Raw genomic sequence first — 23,508 nt, forward strand, 5'->3', positions numbered from 1 at the left:
AGCCTCAGATTAATGAGACTTAACACATCAGTCCACTCGCGCACATTATGATTGGAGTGTGTACTTTATAATTACATTATGTGACACCAGGAAATCAGTTTCTTGTCACCAGGTCTTCCGTTAGCAAGGTTTTCTAATTATGTAAGATAGCACCTCCGCTTCCTTCGGCAGTTCACACCACAGGGCTTGCGGATGAGATTGATTATAATGTGGAACCAGCAATTCCATTTGCCATGCAGTCAGACAAGCAAACAGATTGGCTTTGGTGTAGTTCACAGTCATGCTGCTCCAAGTGAATAAAGCCCCTATTAGACAAGCATAATGCACACTATTTTCATCTGCTGACATACCCAAGTGCATGAGTGTTTAGGCACACACAGGTACATGCACACAGATTGGCACTCTCAGACATAAACAGGGAATATATAGCACTGAAAAAGGCTGTGATAGCTGTCTAGTTTCTCTGCTAATTAATGTCAAAGAAACCATCAAATTAGCAAGAAATTGTGTTTTTATCATGTTGAAAATACCAAATAAGTGTTGGATTAAAAACTGTTATTTATGTGGATTTGAAAAAAGAAAATTGCAGGAGGACTGAGGCTGCTGTCATGACAGATTTAAAATTAAAGCAAGACGCTTCTCACTGAACTTTCAAACTGAGTGATTTTACTGGAATATGTGTGTATGCATGTGCACATACTACATGGCTGTATGATTATATTAAGCACAATCTATTGACATGACTGACCTTGACCATACTTGCATGTCACAATGAAAACAGAAAAAAAAATCTTTTAAATCACCCTCCTCAGTCCTTTTGGCCTCTCACTGTGAAGAGATGGCAAACTGTGCAAACCCATTAGACTGAAAGGCAGCTGAATGGAGGTGCAGAGAGGGGGCAGTCCTTTGCATTTTCCAATTGGGAGGGAGGTCTATGACCTTCCCATTTACTGTTCTGCACTTCTTATATAAGTTGAGCACTTTATTTGAATTACACTCTCTGGTTGAGTTGTGTGATTTCAGTTTTAATGAGACACGGGATACTTAGTTTGGTATTTTATAGCAAGTCATACATAAACCAGTGACTCAAAACTGCTATAATAAAGTAAAAGAAACAAAAAAAGAATGGTGCTTAAAACTTGAGAATGCTGGAATCAATGTCCCTCGGAAGATTGTGAATGGGTAGTGTGCTGCTTTTTTATGGTATGTTTCTGAAAAGCATCCAAGTGTACCACCTTAGTTGATTCAGTCATAAAGCCCTATACAAACTGGCATTAATGCATAGCCTGTTTGTGTGTGTTGCTGTGTTTTCAGGGAAAACAAATGCGATCCACCCTGAAAACACATAGGGGTGGGATAAGGTGGATCAGCCACTCAAGCATAATAAAACAAGTAAAACCCTTACAAGGTTTTTCATGGAGAGGTCACTCCCACTCTGTACAGAAAGAGGCCTGTATGCAAAGAGTAATCTACAGTCCAAGCCTGAGCAGTCTTTGTGCAGAAATGCTTACACTCTTGCTATTTTCCAGTAGAGCTGCCACGATTAGTCGACTAGTCACGATTACGTTGACTATCAAAATTGTTGACGACTGATTTAATAGTCGACGCGTCGTTTGAAGCTTTGTAAGATCACAAAAGACGCAGGAATAAGTAGTAGGATTTAAGAGTGTAATAACGGACGTCAAATGGATAAGCGGAAGCGAATGGATGGATGAATAAACGTCAAGCAGACAACTGATTATCAGAAGTGTGAGATGCTCGAGAATATACTCCGATGTCCTGTTATATTTTAGATAGCAAGGAGCAGACGGCTGAGTTTAGTGAACTTCACCGAAACAATCTGCAAATTTCATTAAAATTTAATAAAATATCATCTTGTCTTTATTTTTAGTTAGCACATAACTTAAACACTTAAAGCTGTAAGCTAATGATAGTTATATAAGAGCAGATGCTGCTGGTGCAATAAGCTGGACGTTTTACGTCCAATCGATGATGATCTGGTTAGTCGACTAATCGCAAAAATAATCGGTGACTAGTCGACTATCAAAATAATTGTTTGTGGCAGCCCTAGTTTCCAGATATAAAATAACAAAATAACTTAAATGATCCTGACTGGATATAAACACTTAAACATTTGACACAGAATTGAGTTTATTTCCATCGTACGTTACACAGGGTCAGTTTACAACAAATGTTGTCTATCTTTAATATTAGCAAGACAACTCCAACAGTCATCAAATCCCCTATGGTCAAACGCTTGAAGTGAAGAACTTCATCATAACAACTAGCGACCTCCACAAGGGCCAGGCTCAGGCAGGAGGGCCCATCTGCCACAACCAGTTTGGGGATGAGGCGAAACAGAAGAGAAAAGGAAAGCACTGAGAGATCACAAGCAACAGCCATGTGAACAATGATTTAGAGAGCCACTTTTTTCCCTGAATAACTCAAGCATATGCTATTTGATGTAAGTTGAAGTATATAAATATGAAATGAATGGATGTGCAGCCGACAAATCTGCAGCAGCTGCGTGATGCTGTCATCTCAATATGGACCAAAATCTCAGAGGAGTGATTCCAGGACCTTGCTGAATCTATTACATGAGGAATTAACACTTCTAAAGTAAACAAAAGCTCTGTACAAGCAAGGTGTGCCTAACAAAGTGTCTGGTGACTACTGCCAAAAGAAAAGGCCTGAAGGACTCCAAATATAAACAGGACCAGTATGTACTTTCATGCTTTCACTTTCTATTGTGTAGCTTGTCAAGGTTCGAATTTGAGGAAGAGACAAACGACTGCATGGTCTCAGTAGATGTCAGAATAGTGATTTTTATTATACATATGTACATATGGGGAAGATGAGCATCACAAGCCTTTTAGAGCCGATCTCCCCCGAGCAAGCATCTCACAAAGCTTTTATTACAATGATGACGTCAAGTCACATGATAAGTATCAGTCAGTTCTCAGAACTCAGGAAGTTCCCCTCACTCCACAAGTTCTCCTTATAAGGCCTCCAGATGTTTCCACTCAGCCCAGCACTCAGAGAAAACCAGTGTGTGTTGTGTGTATATCTATTCGTGTCTATTGTGAAAGTATATCTATCAGAAAACTGTCCTCAGACAACCCTCCTATTCTTACTAAGGGTGTGTGTACACATTCATGTGTTGTATAAGAGCGTGCATGTACTTTCAAGGCCTGTGTACGTGCAGAACTGAACATAGAACCAAGGCAGGGTCCAGCAGGCCCCACAGGCTTCTGAGTGATTACAGAACTGTGAAACAGCTTTAAGCAAATAACATGAATAGTACAGAACAACAATAGACTGATTAGAGTACTGATAATCTGTGTAGATTAATGTTAACCTAGATATGGTTCAAAGATTATTCTGTCAACTGGTTCAACAATGGTAAATGATTAATGATTGATACTTCTGATTATAACTGTGATCATAAGAATACAAAATAAAATATCTCCTGGTCACATTCCTCCTCTTTGGGCTGGCTTGCCAGCCCAACTCACACCAGGATTTATTTCCAAACCAAACAAACACGTTATGACACTTATCAATCCCAACGCCTCCGTTGTTTTCCAATTTTCCCACAACCCAGCTGTTCTTTTAGCTTCGGACTCGAGTTTCAGCCTGACACGCTTCAGGCCCCTTTACCACCTCCTCTTGGAGTGAAGAAACACCCTCGGATTCTTCTTTCTTCGTCTTCCGGGGTTAGACCACCCTTCAGTTGCTACACAGATCTGTGTGTTTGTTGTCCGTTGTCACCGCCGTGTCCCCCTTTTTGCCAAAAGCCTCTCGAACCACGTTGGTCTCTGGTGTTCCTAGTTTTAGCCAACCCCTTCCTGGTTATCGCTGTGGTTATGGGATCCATCTTCTCAAGGAGCCCCAAGGCCATGACACTTGACCCCAGTTGCTGTGAAGGATCCCCATATCTCCGTGTCCCCGTCTGGTGTCTGTTCCCTTCTCTGCAAGAAACAGAAAGCCAACACCTCTCCTGCGCTGGCTCTCCTAATGTTGTTGACTTTGTTTATTCCAATCCTATGCCATGCTTATGTGTGTAAGCGTGCATGCATTTAACCCTCTGCACGTGAAGTCAATAGCACCAATATATCAATCCGATCCGTTGTCGGATGAAGCTTTTGACCTTCACAGACTAAGTGCCAGCTCCTTATAAGCACATTTGCAATGTGTGTATAAAAATGAACAACAGACCTCAAACAAATTGGGCATTCTTAATTCTAACTTGAGTGTAGTACTCAGTTTCTGATCATCTAATTATGCTTCTCACTCGTTCCCTAAATTGTCTAGAAACCTTTAATTTTGCCACACCTAAATTATTAAAACACAGACCAAATAATAAACCCCCTATATAGCTTTTACCTTTATGAGCACACTTCAATAATGAGCAACAACCTGCAATCTGTACCAAAAAATCTTCATGGTCCCACCTGCAAATCATAAGAGTAATAAACGATTCAGCACAACAGACAAGTATCATGTTCAGGTTTCTCCAATCATTAAATCACTATTATTGCCACAATTTGCTTTATTCACCCTTTGGGCAATGTTATTCCAAGAGAGAGAGAGCCCCTAATGGCCAGTTAGTGGGCTCTAGGTCAAACTGTCCCCAAATTTGTTATTTGTTATTATTACTTGTTTTCATGTCACTTGTCTGTTTTCTACTGCACCCTTCTCACCAAAGCAAAGCAAACATCAGCAGCACATTGACCGTAGTCAGGCATCCACATCCCATAGGTGCTATAAAAACATTTCCTGTAAAAGAATCACAGTTTTCAAGACAAGGTGTGTCTCCCCCAACACTCTCACCAGAATACAGTGTAATAGCATCCCCAACTCCTACCCCATAAACACCGTTTCTTCACACATCCGCCCAGAAATCCTGTAATAGAAAAACATTAAAACTGTAACCCTGTAGGGAAGAAAATGTAAATGGTAACGCTGCGCAGTTACCTCTGTAAGCAACACAAGACACAAAAGTGGCATTTACAGGTTCACTCATCCTTGAATATTTTGTCATCCTTCTACTCCTGTAAAAAGAAACACACATAAATTCATCCACCCTTTTATCCTATCTAGGTGGAGGTGGTTAACCTTGAGTCATGGTCAAGTCTTGTCATCTTTTACCAGTCAGTCCGTTTGTTTTTATTCCCAGTCTTTCATCCATTTATCCATTCTTTGCTGATAGTGAAACCTGTCGTCGCATTTAGTTTCCACACTCAGCAAAATGACGTCATCTCAAAAAGAAAACAAGAACTTGAGTTTGGATTACCTCGCTGAATCCTTTTTTTAGACAGGGACTCTCGTTTCTAATTGTCCCCACAAGTGTTTCCTCCAGAACCCATTTCAATGCGGAGAAACTCACTTACAACAATTTTCTCGCCGACGTGTAATGCTTGTAATTTCCGATGTGCAGATCTGCTTAAAGAAAAGATTCAGAAACAAAAATCAGTGCACTGTTCAAAATATAAAACAAAATAAAATGAAAAATAACCAAAACAAAATGCAGACGCCCGGGTCTTAGGACTTGTCACTGAATATTCTTCCCATCAATAAAAATACCAACCTAAACCTACACAGAGTCAAATCAACACCACCTCAACCTTTTCATATTCCTAAACCTATATGTTTTGCGTTCGTGAAACAAAATTGAACCATTAAGTAATTTGAGCTCTTGAAATGTTTTAATTCTCTTAATTCTGCCAGTTTATTTCCACACTTATTCAATGACTTTTATTCAACTGCTACTTGGTCACTCGAATTTTACCTGTTCAAATTGCCTAGGGTTCAACAAAGTCTAGATCCCCGTTATCATGAAACTTGAACGGTGTACGATGATTTACTTACAGTGATTTAGAATCATCACTCAACCTAGCTCTACTACTGGCACTGCGTGACTTTTCTCACACTGGAAACCAGAATTTAGTACAGAACTTTAATGCCTCAGGCAATCGTGCTCAAGGGCTGCCCCCCCCCTTTCTCTTCTTCTTTGTCCGTGTGTTCCTCCTTTATTAAATCTCCATCACAATGACGTGGCGCTCTGAAATAAGACTCACACTGTTAATTCCTCGTTTTCACTCTGCACCACTGCTCAGAGTGTTTTCTTTTCTTTTTAGTGTACAGTGAACAATTGAGTCGAGGCCTTAAGCCCCAGATATCTCGCACAGGCATCGTTTTCATAACCAAACCTCTCCGGACTCTGCTCCCCAGACCACACAAATGCCCTCTGGGCTTATTATTATAGCATATTCTATATTTGACTTTGTTGTGTGCAGCATTGAGCCTTTGTCAGTAAAGCATTCTTCATTGCAGCAGCTGGGGCATTGTGTGTCACTTCTTAGTAAATTAAATCAACATTTTGATTTTAGTGCATGGGTATGTATCAGTTTTTACTCCCTTAGCGAGTGCATAAGTGTTCATGTGTGTGTTTCTCTTCATTCTAAGTCGGCGCATGCAGAAGTGTGTATTCGTGTGTTGGTGTATGTTTGTGTTCATCACCTTCCTGTTCTGTAGTTTAGGTAAACCAGCGGCCTGAAGCATGCCCTAGGGTCCTCCCCTCCTCTTTGGGTCTGTTTTCATCCGTTGTTGCAGCTGCCTGCATCTTCTCCTTGTACCTTGACCCTTTTGCTTCTGTATGGTCTTTCAGGGTTTACTCCTGCTGTTGGAGCTTTGCGTCAAGTCTGACGACCTCCTGCTCCAGCAAGCTTCCGCCTGATTACAAGTCCTGTACGTGAAACTCCAAGTCTGACTGATGAGTTCAATTAGCAGCCAGCTCCTCCGGAGCCATGCTCAATTTCTGTTCTGATGCCTTGAGCTCTTACTGAGGGCAAACACCTCAGAGTCTTTTCCTTCCACGTCAGATTGGAGTCTGTTTATGTTGTCCTTACTCTGCTCCACGGCCTTCTGCAGCTCTGCTGTTCGGCTCTTCTCAGAGGTCAGCATTCTTTTGCTCACCCTCCCTTTTCCTCCGGGCTTAATGCGCGTCTCGTCACAGCTCTGTCAGCTGACGCAGCCTGGGAATTTCCCCCGTGTAGTGAAACGGGCTTTAGGTTTAGTGCTCTCCGTCTCTGCTGCATGAGATCGCTCTTTTGCAGCACTGTTGACATCCTCAAGTTGTTGTTGTGAGTCCAGCTGCTGTGGCCTTCAGGGGTCAAAGGGTCAAAGATGGTCGCGGAGAGGGCAACGATGGTAGAGGGGAGGGTAGGAGTCCAGGTCAGCTTCGGCTTTCAGAAAAAACAAAAACAAAACAAAACAGGCGAACAGGAAAATGATGTTGTGTTGGCTGTGCTGTGTTGGCTGTGTTATCCAGAGAGGGGAGAAACAACGAGATCTCGTCTCCCCCCTTTTTTGTTTTTTTTGTTTTCTCTCACCATATAATCAACTCATAAACCCTCAAGTTGACAGGACAACACAGGTACGTGTTAAAATTCTTAAAATCCTGTTTAGAAACCTAAAAAAGGAATTTCCTATCATTCAGTAGTCATTTGTCTTAAACAATCAACAAAAACATGTCCCAAGTCGACCCTTTTAACCACTAAATTTGTCGTGTCCTCACTTAATCATCAGACCAGTGTCTTTGTCTTTTGACGTTACGTTGTTGTCCTGCAACCCAAAGAGTGTATTTGTCAGTAGTGTATATACTATATCATTTAAAAACAGGTGTATGTTAAGTGTCGCTACTTTAACCTTGCATGTACGTGCACATGTATGTAAGCTGTTTCTTCATTGCATGTATGGGTGCGTCTGTATATGGGTTAATTTAACTTTTTCTCAAACGAGGCATTTCTCTAACACGCACATGTGTCTGTTCCTCACCCTTCTCATACCTTTCTCTGGTTGTGTGTGGTACTATTTGTTTCAGTGATTTACCAGGAACATCTCTTCCTTTTCCCCATGTCTTCCGCCAGAGGTTAACACTGGTGAGATTCAGGGACACAGCACCCAGAGCAGTTCAGCGAGAAAAACCTGCCTCAAACTACATTCTCTCTTTTTTGTTTTTCCGGGAGGGGTGAGGACAACTCTGGTGTCCAGCCGTGAATTTTAGCCAAAGCTTGGCCTGTCTTCTGCTGCCGTACTCAGGTTTCCAGGTTAAGAAAAAACACCTGTATGAAGACACTAAACATACATTTAGTATTTGTGCAAACATAACTGCCTAAATTATTGAACTCTTGAGGAGGGTGGATGTCAGAATCAGAATCAAAATCAAAAACTTTATTGTCATTGTCATGAGACCAACGAAATTAAGAATGGTCCCCGATCATTGCATCATCCCTAGCAATATCAAAAAAAAAAATAAACAAAACAATAAAATTCAATAAATAAAATAGATAGAATACTTAACATACTAAGTATTCCCACAGTCATGCTCCAGACCGTGCATAGATTAACACAAGAGTGGCATGGTGGACATTTTTGTAGTATTCAGATGTGTTATTGCAGTTGGGTAACAGCTGTGTTTGAGTCTATTAGTCCTTGCTCTGATTGCCCTGTACCGTCTGTCTTAGGGCAACAGTTCGAACAGGGAGTGGCCAGGATGTGAGGTGTCTTTCATGACGTTTTGGGCCTTTTTAAAACAGTGGGCGTTGTTTGACTCTTTACTAACTTTAAACCCCACCATAACAATTTCTCACTCACAAACTTCTGTGCATCCATTTAATCATGCGAAGCCAGCACAAAATCACACACATACCCCTACAGCAAAGCTTTAACATAACCACAATGCAACTCCTCCCTTAAACGGGAGAAATCACCCTGAATCAACCAACTCTATATAAAACGTGAAACAAAGATAAACCACAAACATTTCTACACTTCTGTGTCTTCCACGCAGCACAATAGGCAGAAAAACACCGATTACTCACAGTCTACAACAAAAGAAAAACCTGCTCTTTTCACAACTCTCACAGCTAAAGTCAAAACTCTTACCCAGTGCCTCTGAAATAATAAAAAATCACCAAATACTCGGTTACTCTTTTCACTCGCTCCCTCTCACTCCCTTCTTCCTCATACAGCATACACGCTCGCTCCCGCGGACCCGCTCGGCCCCGCGGGCTCACTCGGCCCCCACCTTTTTTCCCTCACAGAGACAGAGAGAGCCCCTTTTCCTTTTTTATTTTTCTCCAGCACACATACACACACAGAATCCCAACTGAGAGAAAGAGGGAGAGAAGAGAAAAGAGTTGTAGAGAGGAAGTTTTTTAGCAGGAGTTTCAGATCTAACAGATTTATACAACTTATTTACACACACCGGTAATTTATAATCTATATACACACGGGCCCGCATAGACGTCATACCAGAAGAGGTTACACCTAACTTTTTTGACTAATTTAAAAGCCCCTATAGCCCAGGCCTCGCCTTGCTGGTCAATACACGCCTCGGGAACGCCCTCCCGATAGCGCTCGAATTCCTAAGAAAACACCATATGCCAGAACAACTTTATCTCACTTCTCTATTTCTCTGCTGGTGTTGCTAAATTTTTGACTAATTTAAAAGCATCTTTCAGCCCAGAGCCTCGCTCTTGCTGATCAATTACCCGTCTCAAGTACGCCGCCTTGACAACGGCCTCATTACTAACGCTAGATAATTTAAAACCACACCCCGCCGGACACCTGGAACTCCACCAGCTGCGTGAAAGGCAATGAAATCCTGGCTCACGCTTTTGGCTATACTTAAAGTTGACAGGCAGCTGACGTTTTTATGGGAAGCGGCCGGTCCGCGACTCTATCTGTCAATCTGGCGCAGTAAAAGAAACGGTCTCCCTTCGACCGTTTCGGTTTATTCGGGGCGCCCGAATCCCCCTGGCAACCAACCAAGCAAATAGCCTAACGGTGCGTCCACTGTCAGGTGTCGCCGCCACAGCGCTGAGCTGAACTACGCCCTTAGGGGCCACGCCCCAGTCCTAAATTAAATTTACTTATTTTAAAAGCCTCACTGTGGGTACCCTGCCCTCCAGTTTAATTACCTGAGACCCAAAACCGCGTTTTTGCTACTCAATCAAAACCAAATTATCCCTACACTACCGATTGACTGGCTGGCATCCCAGTCAACCCACAGATAAACCTCTTAAACCGTATCTATTTATTTCCACACACCTTAAACCGTATTAACTCAAACACATAACTTCTTAACTCAAAATTCACCCCCAAAATAAACAGCAATAAATTTACTCAGTTCACTATTCCCTGCCTTTAACACTAATTACCCCAAAATCACCCCGGACAGAACAGAAGCCCCACTGAGTGAACCTTTAATTTAGCGCTCAATTTCCAATTCGGCACCTTTGGAGATCCATCAACAGGCGGTGCTTACCTCTCATATTTCAGGGCCCATCACTCAGTGTAGCTCCTGGCCGTCCGTCTGACACCACTAGACCGTCAGCCAGGCTCCTTAAAATATCCCTCCTCAAACCGGTGTTTCGGCACCAGATTGTCAAGGTTCGAATTTGAGGAAGAGACAAACGACTGCATGGTCTCAGTAGATGTCAGAATAGTGATTTTTATTATACATATGTACATATGGGGAAGATGAGCATCACAAGCCTTTTAGAGCCGATCTCCCCCGAGCAAGCATCTCACAAAGCTTTTATTACAATGATGACGTCAAGTCACATGATAAGTATCAGTCAGTTCTCAGAACTCAGGAAGTTCCCCTCACTCCACAAGTTCTCCTTATAAGGCCTCCAGATGTTTCCACTCAGCCCAGCACTCAGAGAAAACCAGTGTGTGTTGTGTGTATATCTATTCGTGTCTATTGTGAAAGTATATCTATCAGAAAACTGTCCTCAGACAACCCTCCTATTCTTACTAAGGGTGTGTGTACACATTCATGTGTTGTATAAGAGCGTGCATGTACTTTCAAGGCCTGTGTACGTGCAGAACTGAACATAGAACCAAGGCAGGGTCCAGCAGGCCCCACAGGCTTCTGAGTGATTACAGAACTGTGAAACAGCTTTAAGCAAATAACATGAATAGTACAGAACAACAATAGACTGATTAGAGTACTGATAATCTGTGTAGATTAATGTTAACCTAGATATGGTTCAAAGATTATTCTGTCAACTGGTTCAACAATGGTAAATGATTAATGATTGATACTTCTGATTATAACTGTGATCATAAGAATACAAAATAAAATATCTCCTGGTCACATCCTCCTGGTCCATCAGTTTTGTGACCTGCTGAGCCTAAAAGAATTACTTTGTCATTACTAACACAGTTTGTTTCTATGAAATGCTGTAGACACAGCATTAATTATTTGCCCTAAAGGTGATTTTTCTATCTCATTGAGCAGAGGGTATCTGCCCTACATAATAATAACTGCTGAGAACACATATGTGGAATGGTTGCCAATATGAAAATAGATTATGATGTTCTTATCCTTGTTTCCATTTGAATAAAAGTCATGTTAAATCACTGTAGAGTATCTGGACTCTTTAAAACCCTATTATTTGATCAAAGGCCAAGTCACACTGAACCCTCCCCCCCGTCCCACGCATCCCTCCGATAATAGATTCTCTTCCAATCAAAGTTGGCGAGCACTTTACCATTAATTGCCTCATATATAAGGAGAAGCCCTAGTTTATTTGATCTGTATTTAGCACTCGCCCTGATGGAAAGGGAGGTGCACCCATTGAGTTAATAGAGAAGCAAGCAGATCCTTCAATAAGATAATGAATTTTTTACCCTTGACTGCCACTTTCCAGTAACACATTGAGCTTCTATATGATTACGTCATTAAAGGTGTTGTTCCAAAGCCAGGAAACTGCTGCAAGTAAACTTCTGAACGTGTAAACATTTCTACTTTGCTTCAAATCACATTTGCAGGATAAATAAATCCAGCCTCTAAAAGCAGGACTCATAAGGTCACAAGGTTTAATGACAACAGTGACATTATATCAGAGAGACGTGGGTCGAAAAGAATCCAGACAGGAAATATATTCTGTAAAGATGGTGCTTGTATCACCCTTAGCTGTTTTCCTAGGGTACTGTACTCTTAACAGCGTTCTTAAGGTCTTATCATTGTGTAATTTTTCACGTGTAGAAATAGAAATAGGAGGGAGAAATGCTCCTATACCTTATTCTGGGATAAAGAGGACAAAGATTTGATTCGAACACCAAAGTTAAAGTGATTCATTCAAATAAGAAGTGAGATGGCCACCAAGGGGTGTGACCAAGGTGGCTCCTGGGTAGCAAGACTCACTTCTACAGTGTTGCCTTGCTTCATTCAATCTGTCTTTTAGTTTGTTTATATGACTTATAAGATTAGCAGAGTTTATGTAGTTCAAGCAAATTAGTTTCTCCGTTGATGTTGACGGTATAACAATTAAAATCAGCATGACAAGTTAATTAAGGGATGACATCTGAGGGGTGTTTAAAAAACAAAAAAAACCCTCACTGGATCATAGCCTGCCGCTGTGTGCCGGTACTGCAGAGGAATTTTTTTGTTTGTTTTTGCCTATTTTTCACCGAAGCTCTCTTTCGCAGTCCAGATGCCACCATGCCTCAGCATACCTTCTGGCAACTCATTGATTGGTTTCAATGGATCAAACTCCAGCCCGTGTTTTCGCTGCGTGAAAACAGCCCTGCTTGTTTGCCAGCTGTCATGTATTGACCACGGTAAAATGTCAATTCCTCCGGGAACAGAACCTGCCAGAATTACTGATTTTACTTACTTCTGCGGGTAGCTTTCATTGTGCATTACAGCATTTAACTAAAATACTAATATTGTATTGGCATTTATATTTTTTCTTGCAGCTTTGAGGTGATATTTCTTTCTTGTTTTTTTCTTAAATGAGAAAAGTGCCCACTAAAGAAACAACAATCAGTGTGGCTTTTTACACGCACACACAGATCTGCAAATTAAACTGGGGAAATATACAGTTATTGAGATGCTGACACAGATAGCAAACAATAATTGAACGCATGTAAAATCAATGTTATACTCTCAACCTAAATGTCATTGAATCATCATTGAATTCTGATATTGGTTCTTGATCATTTTTGCACCCTCAGTTAATACTGAAACAATGTGGACGTCACTACTAAAGATCAAGAGGACATAAGTGTTGTTTCAACTGATGTAAAAAAAATTACTTCCACTACTTCAGAATAATGAAATTTACTTATCTAAATTCACTTATCTTATAATAAATGGTGTAATGATGTTGAGTGAAACATTTTTGAGTGTACTATTAAACTCTAACATCAGTTAAGTTATTTAATTTATTAAATCAAGATTAGTTTACAATAATTTTTGATGAATTCACTCCTACTGAATGATGTCCTGCCTCCACCTGGTGAACTGCCTGAAGGTAAAAGAGTCACAGACTGTCACTGCCTCCACTTGCTCAGTGACTCCATGTACAAAAAGAAAACAAAACCAAAAACTGAAAATAGGACATGAAAAAAAAATAAGGAAAAAGCAGACTTTGTTCAGAGGTTTTCATATATATCTCTCTCTTTCCAGAATTCATCCTAGCTAACCTAATCTGTGTAAGTTGTCAGTTACGTTAGCAAGCTAACTTCGGTTATTGACATTTTGAAGTGCCTAATAATGACCATGGTGACAGTTACACATCTGCAATATGTGTCACTGTACTCAGTATTTGACGAAGTATGAAATATAATTGGTTAAAATACATTTGGCACCTTTAAAATATTAAAAAATAAGTAAATGCTTACCTGATGCAGAGGAGATCTCTGGGGTGCAGTGATGTCAACTAATACAGGATTGTCTCCTGTATCATAGATTTTTAAATATCATCTTAATAGTGGACAGATGGGATGCAATACTTTAATTTCCCAGTCAACTATATTGACAGCTATCATGATTTTTCATCTATAAATAAATCGTATTTTAATATAAATTCCTGGTCAACCATAGATCAGTGACCAATGGTGGTCAGACGGGATGTACCACATTGCGAGGGGTGTGATGGAACAGTTCAATTGATAATAGCTTTTCAATTACCCAGTCATCTCTGAATCCATAACTTTTCACTTGGTCAACTATAACTAGATCATCAATTATAAACAACGACAATTATAAGCTATATAGTTTATGTCTTGCATATTTCCACAACTGTATCCATAATCACATACTGTGTATGCTACCGTTGTATATAGTGTGTTATCTTACTTTTTTTCATTGGTTGTACTTATTTGTATTTTTGTATTTCCTTCTGATATCTGTACCTACGCTGAGGTAACGCAAAAAATTTCCCCGTCGTGGGATCAATAAAGTCTTGTCTTATCGTATCTTAGAAAAACATAATCAACCTAATCAAACTGAATCAATGTTATTCCAATGTCATTACTATTACACTGACAAGTTTCATCAGTATTTCAACATTGATTCAAAATTTATTTAACATGGCCGGATGAAGCAATTACTGCGCAGTTAGTGAGTCCGTATAATCAAGTTTTTTTTTTAGAATGAATCCTGCTGTTCATACTTTATTCTACACTCCAAAAACCAAGTCTTTGCCCTCATTAACAGGAAGAAATCATTTTGAGTAAAATCTAGCTGAAATATATGAAATCAAAGTTTTATTTGTTTAATAACTAATGAATTGTTAAGAAAATATGCTTAGTATAAGCTGAATGCATACCAATCAATTAAATGTTTTAAATGTTTTACACTTATGGAAAAAAATTAACTGGAAAATGCAATTAAATTACTTAAAGTCGACAGTGTCCTGCAGTCATACAATGTTTGTTTGTTTTAGTTTTATTATCCTTCATCACATCTTTAATATGTTCTGTCAACATGCATGTTGGGTTTTTGGTTTTTTTGTCATTTATTATGACTCCCATATTCCATAATAGCCTGCATACTGTATCTGAGAGGAAACTGGCCTCCTGTTTTCTGGCTTTAGAAGAGCCCGTGACAGGAGACTAACCGGTCAAATATTGTTTCAAGCCAGTTTCAATTGAGTAGTATCCACACAGGAAGCAAGGCATGCTGCCGGTTTAAGCAAAAGTGTTTCACCTGGAAGAGCAAGCACTAAATCCAATGTGACGATAAAAGTCAGCACCGATACATTTTTAGCTGTATAAAGACTGTGCTTGTGTGATGGGGGGTGTTAGGACAGAGAGGAGAGAGCTAATGTAAGATTTTTGGAACAGAGTCATTTTTTCTCTACACAATTAAATCCAGGAAAAGTTCTCTATACTTCCATCCAGCCATCCATTTTCGTCTGCTTATCCAATTCAGGGTTGGAACTTATCCCAGCAAAAGTTGGTATACACCATGGACAGGTTTCCAGTGTACTGCTGGGCTAAAGCAAAGAGACAGACAGCCTTTCCCACGCACGCTTTAGAATTTCCAGTTAACCTAACCCGTTCATATCTTTGGAGCTGGTAAGAACCCACACAAGCGCAAGAACATGCAAACACAGCCCCAGCTGTCTGGTTGATTCGAACCCAAGACCTGTGAGCTGCACCATCACACAGCTCTTGAAGGCATCTTATTCTTGATTTTACAATGGTGTCTAAATAATATGATATTAAGCTGGAAATAATCAAGAAGTAGTCTATTGGGTCCATGAAGAAGCAAACATGTCCTTTGATGAAGGATAATAAAACGTACATGTTTTTAAGAACAGGCTCAAGACCCACCTTTTTAATTTAGCTTTTACTTAGCGTTTATTTATTTTTTATGCTTATTTATTCTATCCTGTTATTCTATTATTAATTTAGGATTTACCTAATATTTCTTGATTTTATTCTTATTCATTTTTTAATCTTCTTACTCTATTTATATTTATATTTATATTGTATCCTGTTCTTATTTATTTTATCATTTTACCCTGTATACATCGTATTGCGTCATATCTCCAGTGTTTCCTCGGAGGGCGCTCTCTGCACCGGGGCTGTTATTGACCGTGGCTGCTGGGTCTCTGGGGTCCTCTCAGCCTGGTTGGGGGGCTCCTTTGCCTCCCTCCGGCTGTGTGCCCAGCCCGGAGGCTGCGGTCTGTGACCGGCTCCCGGTGCAGACGGCTCTCTGTTATAATGTTTCCTCACTTGGCTCATGCGAGCCCAGCCCAATTTTTACTCTTTAAGTGTGCGCGTGTGTGGATGTGTGTGTGGGTGGGGGTGGGGGGATATATGTGTATTGAGAGTGTGGGGAGTGAGTTGGAGGGTGGGGTGGGCTGCTTTTAACTATGTAAAGCACTTTGTGCTACATTTTTTCTGTATGAAAAGTGCTTTATAAATAAAGATTGATTGATTGATTGATTTGTTCACAGCTTTAAAAGCCAGAGGTGAGCGCAACCTCAGATGACCTTCCACGGCTACTCTCCGCTTGTTCACAGAGCATTCAGTGGGCTGTAGATATTGACTTGCTGTGACTTGGCGCTGTGATGGTATCAGATGAGTGGGTATGTCTCATCTTTGCGAGTCAGAGTTAGCTGATGTTTATTCAGCTGTGTGATCCGTAGGGAAAAGGTCACTTCAAACATGTTTCAGCTTTGCATGCACGTCTGATCATTTAATTCTGATAAGATGAGACACGCAACCCACGGTTTTCTTCTGTATTGGACAGCCTACAGCACATTTCCCTTTCAGCCATGTTGTACTTAATTGTATTTTTTTTGTGCCTTATTAATTTCACACTTTTCCGGGTTGGTTGCTTTTATCTCCTGCCTGCGCTTTAACTGCAGATGTAATCGATTTAACTTAAGAACCTTTGTGCTAGCCCAGTGTAATTACAGTAATTACAAAGCCTGCTTTCAGACATCTGCTGCACACTTTATTAGGCTTTACTTTCCTGACTGTAGACTTTTGAAGGTGTCTTGCATTTCATATAAATATTTGTTGATGTAATTGAGTCGAAAGCTGATTAAGTTGTCAATATATAATTTCAAAATTGTTGCAGTTATGTAATGAATAGGCACTTGACTGATTGTTGATATATTGCTGACTTGTCAGGGTTCTAACGAGCATTGATCCAGCATAGAGTCAGTGGATCAAGCCACACAATTTCACGAAAAAAAGCCCATTAATGGTTGGACTGATAATCAAAAATAAGAGACAGAATGAGAAGCTGTGTGCAATTCTGTTTCTCTCCTTTCTGACAACACAGTAAACAGATGATGTTTGCTGCGCCTGCATAATTGCTCATCATGACAATGTGACACCTGTGCCGTTAAAGGTCACGGAGTAAGTCCATAATGTTGTTCCCAAAAAGAAAAAAATTGGAGCATGCACACAAATGTGCCACTCCTTAGTTATGATGTGTTGTGCAATGATTTATAATAACCATCTGCAGCCTTATTGTGGTGGAATTACATTATTTTTTCTGCATAAAAACGAGAAGAAAGCATCATCTATATCCAATCCCTTTATAATTGGCTTAGCTAAGCCATATACAAGACAGGAATCAGTTCCTCTGATTATAATGCGACTACACTGCAACAAATATTGCATAGAGAATGCACCTAAATCATTTTGGAGAACAACATGCTGTCTTGTCATTCTTTAGTGTTCTTGTGACAAACTGATTTAATTTTGTAGACCTACACGGTGTACGTAGCGTCTTTGGAAAGCTGCTGCAGTGACTGGTGTTCTAAGTGTCTGGCATGCCATTACAGATGCTGATTTTCATTCTTGTGCTGCATGATAGAGGATGTTATGACTTTTAGGTTTTGTGCTGCCCTTTAAAATGCCTTTGAATAGGTGAAAGAATTTAAAGCTTTTAAGATTTCAGGGTTTTAACATACAGATCCATTATTTACATTATGTAGCACTTCACCTTTTTGGAAATATTAAATACCCCACCCCTACTCTACAAGCTGCTTGGAAAAGTGTATGGAGTTATTAAGGATAATGCTGTGCCATTGGAGGTACTCAAGAATAATGGAGAAAGGTGTTCACGAAAAGTCAAATAAGCACTGGTCCTAATAAGCCTGTGCGCCGCCTTGGGAGCTGCTTTCTGTAGACTAGACTTTTTATTAAAGAAAGGGGGAAAAGTGTCTTTTTAAATTCCTCAACTCAATGGCAAAAAGGCCACCTTCACTCTCCTTCATTTGGGAAATATTTCACTTACCACTGAGAATAAATGTGTTTTATTTTGGGGGATTTTCTCTCAGTCTCACAACACAATGGCCTTTTCCATTTTCCTCAGCTGCCATCCTTGATGACCCTATGGAGTGCAGCAGAGGAGAGCGTCTGGCTATCACGCTGGCCAAAGACAGCATCAACAGGAGCAGTAACCGCTCCATCACTGGCAAGCTGGAGGTGGACATCTTTGAACTGCTGAGAGACAGCGAATATGAGATGGGGGAAACAAGTAAGTAGCACAGGAAAGAAAAGCAAGTGATTGTGTGTGTTTGTTGGCTAACGTGTTTATTCATTCAGAGAAAAAGAGCCTCTCTTGCTCTTTCTGCAAGTAGTTGCTCATAACATATTTTAATAGATGTTCTATTTTTTTATATGGTTGCTCGCTTTTTTAGAGATGACCTTGAAAAGTTTTTCCGATTGTGATGTCACCGCGGGCCCATCACCATTTATGCTCCCTGTAATCCTGCATTCTAGTCCTGAACAATAGGCTCAGAAAATAAACCTCCACCATCAACGCTGTGATACAAGCATCAGTTGAAAAAGGAATCAACAAATTCACTGAGATTTAATTAATTTTTTTCTCCAGAAAGTCTCATCTTTTCAAGCTGTTCCAAGATGTCTTTCTTAAAGATCTTGGGATTTCTGAGAAGTGGCAATAAAGATTGGCATAATCATACATTTACGTCTACGCATCGGCCATTAGCCCCAAGTTATAAAAATGGAAATGTGCACGAAAAGACAGAACACGTCACGTTTGGCCTAAACCACCAGGTGCAGTGGACATTCTAATCCAGGTGTTGTTGAACTTTTATTAAGTAGGCCAGACCATCATGGGATTCCCACTAATTTGTTACCTAGATGTGACAAATGCATCACTGAGATTGACCCTATTAACACAAGCCAGAGTAGCTATTTGCTATCAGCGGTATCAGCACTTACCCACAGCATTTTTGTACTGTCTGGTGACTTGTTGCATCACACCTCAATGTTTATTGGTTTGTTTGTTTTTAAATTTTTAATTTAAACACCCCAAATCAATACAGCGCAGTGTGTCTCTGCAAAAAGTGCAGCCATTGATTTTCAATATGACACATTCCTACTTTCCCAAATGCAAGAGCTTCAGTGGTGCCTGCCTAATACATGGAAACAGCACTTCAGTTACCACAGCCACAACAAACTGTTTTACTTTCTCTGCCCGGGCTAAGACAAACCTCACAGTGTGGTTCCTTTAGTGTGCTTGCGTGCGTGCATGTGTCCCCGTGTGTTTGTGTTTGTGCGTGTGGGTATATGTAAAGCAAAGTGTGTAGCTGTGCACAAGCTGGATTTTGTGTATACTGTGCAAATGTTTAGTGTGTGAAAGTGTGAGTGTGTAATTAGAGCCAGGATTTGGATTAGGGACGGATCAGCGGCCACGGATAGATGAAAATATCACAGAGTGAGAATTACCTGGGAAGAAAAGTCAGATCCCACCATCAATGAGTCCTTTCCTGGCTGTTCAGTATGGACATAGACTGCTTGCTGCATAACATCCACATACTGTAAGATTCTATCATGCACAGATTTTCTGTTCTATATAATAATGTGTGACATCTATATGACAACCTTTATTCTTGAACACATCCTGAATTTACTCTCTTTAAGTAGTCTTCAGGAAAGATCTCTAGGTTTCTTGAAGTCATTTAAAGCTCTTCTTTAAATGTTGAGGCCTTTTATTCTGTTCTCTGTCAAGATGACCCCACACTGCTTCAATAAAGTTAAGGTTCAGCCTCTATGGAGGCCAATCCATGAATGATGGTGCTTCATTGTTTGGGATCATTGTCATGCTGAAAAAGGTGGCATTGATTTGTGAATTCAAATCTGAAGGTATTTTTCCGCTATCATGATTTTATCAATTTTAACATGATCCCCAACACCTCTGGCCAAAATGCAGCTCTTTACCATGACAGAGCTTCCATCATGTTTTACAGCCACCTCCAACAGGTTTTCTGGGGGAACACCGAGGCGCTCCCGGGCCAGCCAAGAGATATAATCTCTCCAGCGTGTCCTGGGTCTGCCCCAGGGCCCCCTCCCAGGGGGACATTCTCAGAACACCTCACCTAGAGGCGCCTAGGAGGCATCCTTGTCAGATGCCTGAACCACCTTAACTGGCTCCTGTGGAGGAGCAGCGGCTCTACTCTGACCCCATTCCAGGTGGCTGAACTCCTCACCCTATCTCTCAGGGAGAGGCCAGCCACCCATCAGAGAAAGCTCATTTCTGCCACTTGTATCCGCAGTCTCGTTCTTTCGGTAACTACCTAAAGTTCGTGTACATCCGCTTTGTGTAGGGACGTGGGGTGGGGAAATAGTAAACCAGTAAATCAAGAGCTTTGCTTTTACGCTCCGCTCTTTCGTCACCACGATGGACTGATACAGCGTCCGCATCGCTGCAGCACCAATCCATTAGTCGATCTCCCGCTCCCAACTTTCCTCACTTGTGAACAAGACTGCGAGATATTTAAACTCTTCCACTTGGGGCAGTATTTCTTAGCTGACCCGGAGTGCGTATTACACCCTTTTCTGGCTGAGGGCCATGGCCTCAGACTCGGAGGTGCTGATTCTCATTCCCGCCGCTTCACACTCAGCTGTATACCGCTCCAGTGTGAGCTGAAGGCCATCACCCGATAAACCAAAAATTTCAGCCGAAGAGCCCTATCTCCTGAGTCTTAACTGGATTTTTTCCCTATTTCTTAAGGACAAGAGTTTACTACCTTGTATTGATTAGTGAAAAACAATGTTAAATAGTGATAATGGCCTAAAGATGATCTTATGATCTGAACCACAAAGGAACTCGAGGGACTTGCATAATTATGGAAATCTTGTGAAGTATTTCTGGAGATGTATATAGATGTTTATGTAAATAGTTATTATCAAGGAGAAAAAGAACGCTTGTGTTTATGGCAGTTATGGTCACACAGGTTTTAAGGCTGTCAGAGACAACAGTTTCTGTTGGTGTTTAGCTTTTCTTCCAGATAAGGTGAATCCAATTTTTTCACTTTCACCCTCAGAAAAAAAGAGTGTGGCACATTCTTCCTTGTTGAATGTGGAAGAATGTGGAAAGGAACAGACTGTGGTAGTCAGTGACTACCTGAACTCCAGCGCTGTACTTTCATTGGACTTTGTCTGCGCCTACATTTTCAATTATGGCTTGTTGTAGCATCTTGTTGGTTTTTTTGACTCCCTGAATGTGGGATACTCAGATCCTCTAGCTGATCCCATGTACCCCACACTGCCAGTATTTACTCACCTATCCAAATCATTGGCGTTGCATTCAGGTGTTCCAGTCACGTCTATGGCCACAGGTGTATAAAATCAAGCACCAAGGCATGCAGACTGCTTCTATATTTGTGAGAGAACGAGTCGCTCTCAGCAGCTCAGTGAATCCCAAGCATGGTACCGTAATAGGATGTCACCTGTGCAACAAGTCCAGTCAGAAATTTCCTGACTACTAAATATTCCACAGTCAGCTGTTAGTGGTATTATAACAAAGTGGAAGTGACTGCAAACAACCGCAACTCTGCCATTAAAGGGTAGGCAATGTAAAATCACAGAGCGGCAGATGCTGAGGCGCATAGTGTTCTTAGCTCGAGAACAGTGTGTAAATTGATTTTTCAGGAGTTGTGCTCGGCCCTTATTTCCAGTGAAAGGAACTCTTAACGCTTCAGTATACTGAGACATTTTGGACAATTTCATGCCCCCAACTTTGCAAGAACAGGTTGGGGATGACCCCTTCCTGTTTCAACATGACTGCACACCAGTGTATGACGCAAGGCCCATAAAGACGTGGATGAGTGAGTTTGGTGTGGAAGAACTTGAGTGGCCTGCACAGAGTTCTGACCTCAACCGGGCAGAACGCCTTTGGGATGAATTAGAGAGTAGACTGCAAGCCAGGCCTTCTCATCCAACATCATTCTTTGACATCACAGACACTCTTCTGTAAGAATGGTCATAAATTCCCATAAACACACTCCTAAACCTCGTGATTAAGAATGGGATGTCACTCAGGTCTATATGCATGTGAAGGCAGACGAGCGAATACTAGTGGCAATATATTGTACCTCATTAGTTATCCATCAACTTTTAATAGCAGTAAAAGCACAACTGAAGAGTAGTGTGCTAATTCTGCTGCGTGATAGCCTATAAATGCTGTTTGATTTGGGCCATGAGTAACATTTTGGGTTTGTTTTTTTTAAAGCAGATTTCACTCTATTGACCTTTTCATCCAGAGCTACATCCATTTTTAGGAATTAACCTATGTAAAGTGCTTTTACATATACTTACATAAACCTATATAATTGTTTAGTTTAAGCAATGTTTTTGGATCCTTCTAATTTAGACCTAATATAGTAAAAGAACTGAATCCCACACAGTGTTTTTTTTTTCCAAAAAAAAGGAGTGTAACTGTCCAAATACTTTCAATATGGCTCACAAACAAAAGTGTGGGCATGGATGCGTTAGTGTGTGCGTGTGCACTGTATACATGTGTGTTGTTTTTTTTCATGTAAGATGGCAGTGTATTCATGTCTTACAAGCCCCATGGGTGACTAGCGGATTACTTATTAATCATTCGATTCACTGCCTCTCGATGCACCGCACGGGCCTGGAAATGTTTCCCCTTTGCCTATTTTACACTGGTGGCTGGTTAATGCTCAGCAATTCCCCAATAACAGCCACCAAATTACCAACACCCACACTCACACACTTGGTGCACACATGCTCACACAATAATAGTGCTTCAGTATGTGTGTCTTCTTTACACCCTGGACTGCAGTGTGTTAATTACAAGCCAGGGATTATAAACACATAAGAAACGGCATTCTTTCCCAGTTTGGGAGATTAAAGCATATGGCCTGTGCACATGGCAAAGGAAAGAAAGTCACTTTTACTGAAATGTTTCTGTTTACAGATATGTTTTAAAGCCCAAAGGTACCGCTGTTAAATCAATCCTTGTAAATGTTGTATTTGAAAAGCACGATGAGATGTGTGTGTGTGTGTGTGTGTGTGTGTGTGTGTGTGTGTGTGTGTGTGTGTGTGTGTGTGTGTGTGTGTGGGGATATTATTGCATTCATGTGCAAATTATCAAATACCAGATTTTTTATTTTCACCCTCCAGATATTGCTGCTTGTCACATTTCCCAACGTCTGCTTTTCACCGACTCCCACTCTGTTTATCCGTCATTGTCTTCTTTCTTTTTTGCTGCATATCTTTCCGTCTTTATACTTGAGAGTTGATCATATTAATATCCCCAACAAGTAAAACATCCAAAGGCAGATAGAGTGTAGCATCTGCCCTTGTGCATATTTCCCTTACACTTGTAGTTTCTGGTTCCCTTGAGACAGGAGAAATGCTGGTGCAGGCTGCTATCTGTTCAGAGGTTGAGGCAGTGAT

General features: G+C 40.8%; 1 protein-coding gene across 2 annotated transcripts in view; it reads left to right on the plus strand.

Annotated features, from left to right (window-relative positions):
* grik4 (glutamate receptor, ionotropic, kainate 4) overlaps positions 1–23,508 on the plus strand; it is a 384,934-nt gene that overhangs the window by 226,439 nt on the left and 134,987 nt on the right. For both annotated transcript variants that reach the window (XM_082502815.1, XM_082502816.1), the window contains one exon: positions 18,149–18,313. In XM_082502815.1, coding sequence (XP_082358941.1) covers positions 18,149–18,313 — 165 coding nt within the window. The remainder of the gene's footprint in view (positions 1–18,148; positions 18,314–23,508) is intronic.

Source organism: Aulonocara stuartgranti (genome assembly GCF_965226115.1).
Source record: "Aulonocara stuartgranti genome assembly, chromosome: 14".
NCBI classification, from domain to species: domain Eukaryota; kingdom Metazoa; phylum Chordata; class Actinopteri; order Cichliformes; family Cichlidae; genus Aulonocara; species Aulonocara stuartgranti.